General features: G+C 50.7%; 1 protein-coding gene across 1 annotated transcript; it reads left to right on the forward strand.

The window, feature by feature from the left end:
* The first annotated feature begins 512 nt into the window (after positions 1 to 512).
* LOC123041168 (cysteine-rich receptor-like protein kinase 6) lies at positions 513 to 4,353 on the forward strand. Its single transcript, XM_044463855.1, has 7 exons — positions 513 to 1,457; positions 2,222 to 2,344; positions 2,445 to 2,584; positions 2,679 to 2,889; positions 3,010 to 3,247; positions 3,343 to 3,493; positions 3,579 to 4,353. The coding sequence occupies exons 1-7, from the start codon at positions 611 to 613 to the stop codon at positions 3,867 to 3,869; spliced, it is 2,001 nt and encodes a 666-aa protein (XP_044319790.1). The 5' UTR covers positions 513 to 610; the 3' UTR covers positions 3,870 to 4,353.
* Positions 4,354 to 11,613: the final 7,260 nt, after the last annotated feature.

The following is an 11,613-nucleotide window of genomic DNA, read 5'->3' on the forward strand; positions in this document are numbered from 1 at the left end:
TCACCGCCGCCTCTTGACCCAACAGTCGTCGGATCCGCACGCCTCCGTGTTAGGAGACCCCGCCGAACCCCGCGCGCCCCATGAGTGGCTGGCCTGCGCCGCCAGGCTCTCGACCAGGGGAGGGAGGATGGATGCCCCATTGGCGCCCGCATCTCACGGACTTCGCCCGACTGACGCCTTCCAGCGGTTGCAAGGATGAGGGAAAGGGGGAGGAAGGACGTCGGGGCGGAGCTAGGGCTCCCGTGACGCGTGTGCAGAGCACGTGGAGGGAGGGAGCAGCCATGCAATATTTTTTTATCAGTTGTGGTATTTTTCTCTTTGTTTTTTTGGACTTGTGAATGATCTTTTGAACATGTCGCACTTTTAATACAGATGGTTAATGCAGAATCCGGATTATTTTATTTTCAAAAGAAGTTAAACTGAATGAGCATTGATCAGTCGCGAGCTCAAAGACCGTTATATCAACATGGCATCCATACACAAAACAAATGGTGAGCACGGACAAGTACTTGCTTTTCCAATTGCTAAGTCATTGCCGTGTACGACGGTCAAATTTAATTCGGCCTACAAAAGCTAGCACCAACTTCCCCGTTCCACCATCTGTGGTAGCATGGCTCACCACCGTGTCCTGTCCGTGGCCATCGTCGCCGTCGCACTGCTGGCTTCCCCCGCCGCGGCAGTATACCCATGGACAATTTGCGGCCGCAGCACCTACACGGCCAAGAGCCAGTACCTGGCCAACATCAACCGCATCGGAGCCACGCTTCCGAGGAACGCCTCCCGGTCGCCGGACGTGTTCGCCACCGCCCTGGTCGGCGCCGTTCCGCAGCAAGTCTGGGCCCTGGCACTCTGCCGCGGCGACGCCAACGCCTCCTACTGCCTCACCTGCCTCGACCAGGCCTTCCAGGACCTGCCCAACGCGTGCCCCTACAGCAGGGACAGCACCATCTACTACGACTCCTGCGTGCTCCACTACTCCAACATCCGGTCCCGCCCCGACGACGACACCACCTACAACCCGACGATCCCGCTCCGCAACAACGTCAACGCCACGGCGGAGCCGGCCCGGTTCCAGCGCGTCGTGGCCGCGCTCTTGAACGCCACCGTGAGCTACGCCGTCACCAACTCCACGCGGCTGTATGCGTCCGGGGAGGCCGACTTCGACCAGGAGCTCCCCAAGGTGTACGCCTGGGCGCAGTGCACGCCTGACCTGACGCCGGCGCGGTGCCGGGACTGCCTCACCGTGAACATCAAGACATGGGAGCCTGTGTTCACGGACGCTATTGGAGCCAGGATTCTTGGGATGAGGTGCAGCTACCGCTACGAAACAACGCCCTTCTTTAATGGCCCGGTGATGGTGCGGCTGGCAGGAACGTCGGCCAGCTCGGGCGCACCGGCGTCGGCGCCGGCTGTGGTGCCCAACGTTTTGACGCCACAAGCGGCGGCGGCCGGAGAAGGTGAGTCAAAGTTTTTGGGCCACTGTGGGAATTGACAGTGACAACACAGCACCGATCCATCACAACTTGCGTTTGTTGCGAAAAGCCAGCATAGCTGTACACCACTTCCACATTGAAATCAAAATACCCGAGTCGCACGTTGTTTGGATACACTGTTCATACTGGTCTTAATGGAGAATAGGCTGGTCGTAATGAAGAGTTTATGATATTTATGTATAATACTGCATCCGTAGTGCATATTATTATAGTTTAATATTATAGGTAGTATTATTTATTGCCATGCATATTTATTTGTCATCATCATCCTCCGGCGAGGGCGATGCGGGGGGAGGGGGAGGGGGGGATGGGGCGGGCCGCCGGCGAGCAAGGTTCCCCCGGAGTCGCCCGGCTCGGGCGACGCGAGGGTCAGGGCAAGGCTTCCCCTTCTGTTGATCGACCTCAAAAAAAATTCAATATGGATATCTTCAACTAAAAATATTATGTATAACTCATTTATTGCAATCACAAACGCAATCCAGATCACAAGTGTGATAGGCCACAATGAAATAAAAATGACTACTTTCGTATTTGAAATAAAATTTATGGATAGCTCATTTCGTGTGTGTGTGTGTGTGTGTGTGTGTGTTTCCACAGTATTAATTACGTGCAAATCTCATCTGACCTGATACTTGTCCTCGTGAAAGTCCAGCTATGTTTTTTCAGTTCAAATTTGCAAAGATCTCATCTGACCGGATATTTGTCCTCTTGAATTGGTTAATTCACAGGGAGAAAGTACAGTGTTCCTGGCATGGTTCTCATAGTTCTTCTTCCTAGCGCAGCAGCCATAAACCTTGTCCTCTGCTTCCTTCTCTGGAGGCGGCGCCCACTGGCAGAAGCAAACCAGTCATGTATGCCCTGCAAATTTCTTTCCCAAATTGTTGAATTGGTGGGGCCTAGAATGACACAAGGAGTCCCTGGCGCTGACAAATGACATTGATGTCTAAACAGATGGAGGTTATTCTGCCGAAGCCAAGGACATTGAAAGTGTGGACTCGATGTTGATCGACATCTCAACTTTACGAGCTGCAACCGGGGATTTTGCGGAAGCCAACAAGCTTGGCGAAGGCGGATTCGGTGCGGTGTACAAGGTACCAAGCAGACATATCTTGAAGAAAAATTGTAGTAAAATACATCAAAAAATTTGGTAAGTGAGCTCGTCTTGGTTCGATACGATCTGCGCAGGGTACTCTCCCGGACGGCGAAGAAATAGCAGTGAAGAGACTGTCCAAGAGCTCAACACAAGGAGTGGAGGAGCTGAAGAATGAGCTCGCCTTGGTTGCCAAGCTTAAGCACAAGAACCTGGTCAGGCTTGTCGGCGTCTGCCTGGAGCAGCAGGAGAGGCTGCTCGTCTATGAGTTCGTCCCGAACCGGAGCCTCGATAAGATTCTATTCGGTACTGACAGAATTTCATTGTGTCATTTGTTTCAGTTCCTATCTCCATGTTCTCTGCAACTCGTGGTACCATTACGTATTTGCATACACTGACCACTCCTAGTTGCTGAACATGTCGTAGACACGGAGAAGCGCGAGCAGCTCGACTGGGGAAAGAGGTACAAGATCATAAACGGGATTGCTCGAGGCCTGCAGTACCTCCACGAAGACTCCCAGCTCAAAGTCGTCCACCGTGACCTCAAAGCCAGCAACATCTTGCTTGACACCAACATGAACCCCAAGATCTCGGACTTCGGCCTCGCCAGGCTCTTCGGGCGAGACCAGACGCAGGCCGTCACCAGCCGTGTCATCGGAACATAGTCAGTACCATATCATACATATTCTTCGAGTTCAGGCAGCAGTAGTCGTCCCACCGTGCAGAGAAACTGACTGGATTACCACCCTGTTGTTCCAGCGGGTACATGGCGCCGGAGTACGTGATGCGCGGGAACTACTCCGTGAAGTCGGACGCGTTCAGCTTCGGGGTCATGGTGCTGGAGATCGTGACGGGGAGGAAGAACAACGACTGCTACAACTCCCAGCAGTCTGAAGATCTCTTGACTACGGTACGTGCTGTTGCTTGGTTACCTCTGAATATATATGTATGCATCAGAAAGAATGTTTGGCTCATGACTGCTGCGAATGGCGCAGATATGGGAGCACTGGACGGCCGGAACAGTGTTGACTACGGTGGACCCGAGCATCAGCAGCAGCTTCTCGGAGAGCGACGTCCGGAGGTGCGTCCACGTAGGGCTTCTGTGCGTTCAGGGGAACCCGGCGGATCGGCCGGTGATGTCGTCGGTGGTCATGATGCTCGGAGGCGAAACCGTCTCTCTCAGTGCCCCGTCCAAGCCGGCGTTCTATGCGAGGAACGCCGATGCCGATCACCCGGTCATCTCGTCCACTGTCTCCGTGCAGGATGGTCCTGGAGTGTCTATTTAACAAGTTCAGTTGCAGATTGATTCATGCCTCACGCCTAAAGGCATATATAAAGGGATCTATTTTTTAAGAGAGGTCACTCTGCATAAGTGATACACATTCTGTAAGATGGTTTCACTGCAAGATGGAGAGATGTCGTTCAAGGCAAGGTTGCTCTACTGCAACACTATTTTTCCAGAAAGGAGGATAATTCCTAGCCTCTGCATCGAGCGATGCACAAAACCATTTTTATTATATTATTCAATAGAGTCTGACAAAATAAATACATGAATCAATTCAAAGTCATCTTTGTAGCGATCTATATTACTACACCTACTAGTTTGATAATGTGTCTTGACCTCACACCAATGCACACCATCTAATCCGGTGGCCTCACCAAGCCGCCACACGGCAAGCCGAGAGCATCATGCGCCCAACTGCAAAGTACCACGACCTTCTACAAGAATTATTTTGTTCATGTGCCAATGTAAATTATAAACTCACAGATGTACCCTGGTGTCCTGGTATGCCAGAAAAAATTATGCTAGACAATGTTGATTCTTTATAACAAAAGCCTAATATCGTTCTCTCTACGAAGGACCGAAAAGCCATCGGCCGTGTGTGACTGTGTAGCAAGTGTTTTTGTGGCAGGCTAATGGAATTCCTCTGTTCTACTGAAATGGCTAGGGAAATTAGACCGAAAAGCCATCGGCCGTGTGTGACTGTGTAGCAAGTGTTTTTGTGGCAGGCTAATGGAATTCCTCTGTTCTACTGAAATGGCTAGGGAAATTGCCCTAACGGGAGATGCAGGGTTAAAACACTAAGAAAATATGAAAGGATTGTGTGTGTTCTTAGCTCCACACTTGTCCTGCATGCATCATTGTTTAAGATCCTGCCAAGAAGCAGCCTTAGCTCCATCATGAAGCCCCGGATGTTAGGCATCACCATGATGGCCCCACACATTGGCAAGGCATGGCAGCCTCGGTGAGCGCGTGGCATACAACACTATAAAAAAAGGACACATCTGTATTGATACATGGTTGTCATAGTAGGATGTACATCTGTGGCGGTTTTATGACAGAATCAAGATAGTAATATATGTGTTGTCGGAGATGTGTTCCATGATAATAATCACTTTTCCATCATGGAAGTGTGCACTTTCATGACAGAAAATGGTGTGTCATGGCGTCATGGGAAGTGTTTCGTCAAGGGTAATCGGCTCGTGGCAGCTTCGTAACGGATCGCCGTTAAACTATCGGGTGCGAGTTCGGATCCGATATCTGAGGGAGTCCTGGACTATGGGGTCCTCGGGGAGCCGGCCTATGTGACATGGGCCGGACTGATGGTCCGTGAAGATACAAGATAGAAGGCCTTCTCCTGTGTCCGGACGGGACTCTCCTTGGCGTGGATGGCAAGCTTGGCGTCTGGATGTATAGTTTCCTTCCTCTCTAAACCGACTCTGTACAACCTTAGTCCCCTCCGGTGCCTATATAAACCAGAGGGGTTGGTCCTTAGAGGCAATCACAATCATACAGGCTAGGCATCTAGGGTTTAGCCATTACAATCTCGAGGTAGATCAACTCTTGTAACCCCTATACTCATCAAAGTCAATCAAGTAAGAAGTAGGGTATTACCTCTATTAAGAGGGCCCGAACCTGGGTAAATATCGTGTCCCCTGCCTCCTGTTACCTTCGATCCTTAGACACACAGTTCGGGACCCCCTACCCGAGATCTGCCGGTTTTGACACCAACATTGGTGCTTTCATTGAGAGTTCCACTGTCGTCACCAGAACGCTCGATGGCTCCATCGATCATCCACGACAATACCGCCTTGAGGGAGAATTTTCTCCCTGATCAGATCTTTGTATTCGGTGGCTTCGCACTGCGTGCCAATTCGATTGGCCATCTGGAGCAGATCGACAGCTACGCCCCTGGTCATCATGTCAGTTTTGGAAACTTAAACTATGTCGCCGATATTCGAGGAGACTTGATCTTCCAAGGGTTTGCGGCCTCAACCGCAGCTCCGGCCTTAGATCCGGAACACCTCACCGAGTCCGAAGACAGGAATTTAGAGCCCACTGGACTCTCCGCAGCCATAGAGCTCAATACCGAACATACGGAGGGGGTCGTTTCACCGGCGGGCGCGGGGTCATACTAGGCTCCCTTCATCAACATGAGGCCGGATTCACCCCTGAACACCCGATCCAAACTCTTGAGGTCCGTGTTATACGAGATCGGCCAGGGAACTCCTGTCCCCCTGCTCCACGGACTCTCGCTGCCCTGTCCAAACCTCACTCTTAAACGAGGACCTGGACTTAATGCGATATCTCGCCATTACAGAAGGATCGCTGCCAAATTACGCCCTGCCCACACCAGGGGCTAAGAGCGGGGAATTTTATGTCCCACCCACCACCCACTTCATAGCCACTGTCGAGGACCTAACCGACATGCTTGATTATGCTTCTGAAGACATCGATGGCATGGACGACGATGCCGGAGAAGAACAAAGCCAGAACCCGCCGTTTACCAGACGCTGGACGACTACTTCCACATATGACGTGTATATGGTGGACACACCAAAGAGGATGACGGCGAAGGTGGGAAGGATCCAGTCGAGGACAAGCCTCCCATGGCACCACCAAAGCATCGACGTCAGCGGCGCCGCTCTAAATCACGTCGCGAAAAAGATAGCAATACCAGCACCGGAGACAACAATACTCTGGATAACGCTGAAGACCAAGAAGCCCCTATCGAACCAACATCTGAGCATGATGATTGGAAGGATGGGCAAGTCAACCCCGGCGATCCCATCGGGAACGAGGGCTCGAAGGATAGTAACTACTTACCGACCTCCGAAGAGGACGAGAGCCTCGGCGACAAAGAATTCATCATGCCAGAGGAACCCCTCGAACAAGAACGCTTTAAGCGCCGGCTAATAGCCACTTCAAGAAGCCTAAAAAAGAAGCGCAGCAGCTTCAAGCTGATCAGGATCTGCTCAATGACAGATGGATTGATGTCCTGGCAGCTGAGGAATACGGCCTCGAACGCAAGCTGCTACCCCAATTTGATGACGAGGCTCTAGAGCCTATACCGCCCATGCGTAACGCTGTCGACGAACCTGGCCGACCACCACGTGGCCGGGACAGAGCGGTATCTCAAGCCGAACACCGGCCTGCACCACCCCGCCATAAAGGCAGAGAGACAGCAGCTGCAGGATATACTTACGACCTACGACAGGACCTGGCCAATAGAGCCGGTCAGACCAGATCAAAATATATGGATCAAGGGGGCGTGCCCCAGCACGAGAAGACGGCCATCAAGCCTGGCGCAACAAGCACAACTTCACCCAGGCTGAAAACTGCATAGGACTCCATCCGAATTGCGTCGTGACGTGGCCTGATATAGAGGCGTCACACACCCCCTATGCTTCACTGATGAGGTAATGGAGCACCAGTTCCCAGAAGGGTTTAAACCCGTGAACATCAAATCATACAATGGCACAACATATCCTGCAGTATGGACTGAAGATTTTTCTTCTCCACATTCACATGGCTCGCGGTGACGATCTACATGCCATCAAATACCTCCCTCTCAAACTTAACGGACCAGCTCGGCACTGGTTAAACAGCCTCGCAGAAAACTCTATTGGAAGCTGGGAAGACCTGGAGGATGCCTTTAGAGACAACTTCCAGGGCACTTATATCCGGCCTCCGGACGCCAATGACCTCAGTCACATAGTCCAGCAGCCCGGAGAGTCATCCAGAAAATTCTGGACCCGCTCCCTAATAAAAAAGAACCAAATTATTGATTGTCCGGACGCCGAGGCTCTAGCAGCCTTTAAACACAGCATTCACGATGAATGGCTCGCCCGATACCTCGGCCAAGAAAAGTAGAAGTCCATGGAAGCCCTAACATCACTCATGACCCGCTTTTGCGTGAGCGAGGATAGCTGGCTAGCCCGTAGCAGCAACAGTACCAGTGACCCTGGCACTTCTGAAGCCAGGAACAGAAACGGCGGGCCCCGGTGCAACAAAAACAAGCGTCGGCACAACACTGACTCTACCGAAGACACGGCGGTAAACGTCAGATTTAGTGGCTCCAAGCCCGGTCAGCGGAAGAGGCCATTCAAAAGAAACAAAGACGGTTCATCTAGCCTAGACCGAATACTCGATCGACCTTGCCAGATTCACGGCACCCCTGACAAGCCTGCCAACCATACCAACAGAAGTTGTTGGGTCTTTAAACAACAGGTAAGTTAAACACCGAGCATGCGGGGAAAGGGTCACCCAGCGAGGATGACGAGGATGAGCCTCGCCCACCGAACACAGGGGGACAGAAGAAATTTCCCCCCGAGGTCAAAACGGTGAACATGATATATGTTACTCACATCCCCAAGAGGGAGCGCAAGCGCGCGTTAAGGGACGTTTATGCGATAGAGCTAGTCACCCCAAAATTCAACCCATGGTCCGCATGTCTGATCACTTTTGATCATAGGGACCATCCGACCAGTATCAGTCATGGAGGCTCAGCCGCATTGGTCCTCGACCCAATTATCGATGGATTCCACCTCACAAGAGTCCTCATGGATGGCGGCAGCAGTCTTAACCTGCTCTATCAAGACACAGTCCGAAAAATGGGTATTGACTCGTCAAGAATCAAACCCACCAAAACTACCTTTAAAGGAGTAATATCTCATGTAGAGGCCCACTGCACGGGCTCAATCGCATTGGATGTCGTCTTCGGTTCGCCGGATAACTTCCGAAGTGAAGACTTGATCTTCGACATCGTCCCTTTCCGCAGTGGCTATCATGCATTGCTCGGACGAACTGCGTTTGCCCGCTTCAATATGGTCCCGCACTATGCTTACCTAAAACTCAAAATGCCAGGACCACGGGTGTCATAACAGTCCATGGAAACATGGATCACTCCCTCCGTACTGAGGAACACACCGCGGCCCTCGCAGCGGAAGTGCGGGTCGGCCTTACCAAACCAAACTCCACATCGGCAGTCAAGCCACCGGACCCTGTGAAACGAGTTTGGACTACCCCGCAGAGTGATAGTACAGCTCGTCTGGAGCTCGATTAGCAATTCGTCCTCTGTCTCAGCCCCAACCGAACTGCAGCGTATGTACCGCGTGCACATAACTACACACTAAAGATACCATGGCGACGATGGAGGCATATCATGGATAAAGTCCACAATACGGCTCGACCATACCTGGACCCCCATATCTACCCTTTTCTTAACTTCATTTTTTTAGGCTCCCTACAACCTACATCACCTTTTTATGGTACCAAGGGCCCTTTTTCCGGCCCCTTATGAAAACCTATTCATTAATCCTCTCAAAGGATCACACACCAAGGCGAAAAGTAACGCAGATGTACGGCAGAGTACCTAAAGGATCTTTCAAGATCACCTCTTCCCCTTTTTAGCACATGTACGCAGCTTTCTCTTTCGCCCGGCATGTAAAATAGCCTTAATGCTTATAGCATTATTTGTACAAATATGTTTTGACGTATCAATCAGACTATAATGGAAACAGTTTTTTCGCCAAAACTATTCGATACTGGCTTATTTCCTAATATGTATTCCTTCTTCTCTTTCGTTTGATTTTCATGTACACCTTGGCACGACCTAAATCACCAGGGGCTCCATTCAGCCACGTACATTTCTTAAATATACCATAAAGTCCGAAAACTTTTACAGTGCAATTTGGCGTCCCGAATCTAGCATTATATGTATCGGCTCTGAATCATGCTTGGGTCAATAGTTGGGTTGCCCGGCTCCTGTGGTTACTTCCTTATGTTCCGATTGTTTGGCTAAGGAAGTAAAGTGAGGACTACTACGATTGTGTTTCTGGTTAGCTGGATAAACACCTCAGTAGAGAAATCCGAAAACTGACTGTCATGATGCGGCGAGAGCTGGTCATCTATTCGGTGACTCAGTATAAATCTCTTGCAATTTTTTCTATGTCACACGAAGGACTGGTTTTTACCTGGTCAGGTGTCTATAGCACCCAAGTTCGGATCAGCAAACAATACTAGGGGCTGCGCCTACAATCTTATTGTCAAACTCCTATGGATAAGTGAGAGTGATAAAGCCGCATAGTCTGATTGCTTGGTTCGACGCACTAGCACCTCCTTTAAGGACCAAGTCATTGGGTTAAGTGTGTTTTTGTGCTGTTTCGAACACCCCCGTAGTATCTACGTGAGGGGCTGAAGCCGACGACAGGCCACTCTCAGATTCAATAAATGGCCGCAGTGGAGGATAAATAATTTCAGATGAAACAAGACTAAAATTATACAAACACCTTGTTTTCATTATACAAAGTTTGGGCAGCACAGATACATTCATTCAAAAATGATGTCCTTCGAACACAGGCCCTCTATAATGCGGGATCCTTCAAGGGCGTCGTTGAAATATTTCTCCGGCGTACGATGCTCCTTGCCCGCGGGCGGTCCCTCGGTTGCAAGACTGGTGGCATTCATCTTCGCCCACTGCACCTTGACACGGGCGAAGGCCATCTAGGCACCTTCGATGCAGACTGACCGCTTTATAGCATCAAGCCCTGGGCAGGCATTGACTAGTCGCTTTACAAGCGCAAAGTAGCTACTAGGTATGGGTTCGGCTGGCCAAAGACAGACTATGACATCCTTCATGGCCAGTTCGGCCACCCTATGTAGCTCAGTCAACTGTTTCAGCTGATCACTGAGGGGCACAGGATGCTCTGGTGCAAGGTACAGCGACCAGAACAACTTCTCTGTTGAGCTTCCCTCTTCGGCTCGGAAGAAATCTACAGCATCTGCAATACTTCGGGGCAGGTCCGTGAAGGCTCCTGGAGAACTCCAAATGTGTGTCAGTAAGGTGTACTTTCTCCTTACGAATTTGCTCTGCATATTAAAGGCCTTACCCGCCACGATCTGCTTGGCTTCTTGGATCTCTTGACAGGCGGCTTGGGCCTCAACCCGGGCCTCCTTCGCACTTTGGAGCGCCGTAGCAAGTTCAGAGTCTCGATCCAACACCTTGCTCTCCAAAGACTCACATTTGCTAATAGCATCCGTGAGCTCTTGTTGGACTTCATCCAACCTTGCTTCATGTTTCCGGCGGGTGGCTCACTCCTTGTCCACCTCCTTCTTGGCCTCGGCCAGAGCACTCTTGAGGGCCTCGACCTCAGACGTGTCACCTATGAGCGTAATCATAAAGCTCATTTAGATAAAAAATTGGAACTCATATCATTTCAGATATGCTTCGGTATCGCATACCTTGTTTTGCCTCCAACTTCCGCTTTAGTTTGGAGACTTCGGCAGCATGCGAGGTTGTTGCTAGCTTTGCAGCTTGTTCATCCAAGGAGACATATATGTAAGTTCCTGTGAAGTATTATTCGATCCTCTGTTCGGCCTTTCTTCGCGAACGCCAAACAGAGTCTCAGGGGCTACTATCTATACACAGGCATTCCTTTTGCAAATAGCCAAAAATTATATTATGTCACATACCTCAAAGCCTATTAAAAGACTGGTATAAGCTTCGTTCAATCCGCTCTTAGCAGATCGAACCTTTGCAACCACCGTACCCATAAGGGAACGGTGTTCCTCCACAATGGAAGCACTCTGAAGCGCTTCCACCAGAGTGTCCGGCGCCTCCGGATTGATAGAGGACGTGGTGGAGATGACGTGCCCCCTTCTCTCGAAGGAGGTTGCTGGCCCGATTCTAGAGTCGCATGGGTCTCTGGAATAATATTGGGTTGGGGCCGAATTGAGCATGGCTGAGG

This window comes from Triticum aestivum, chromosome 2B (assembly GCF_018294505.1).
Source record: "Triticum aestivum cultivar Chinese Spring chromosome 2B, IWGSC CS RefSeq v2.1, whole genome shotgun sequence".
Lineage (NCBI taxonomy): Eukaryota > Viridiplantae > Streptophyta > Magnoliopsida > Poales > Poaceae > Triticum > Triticum aestivum.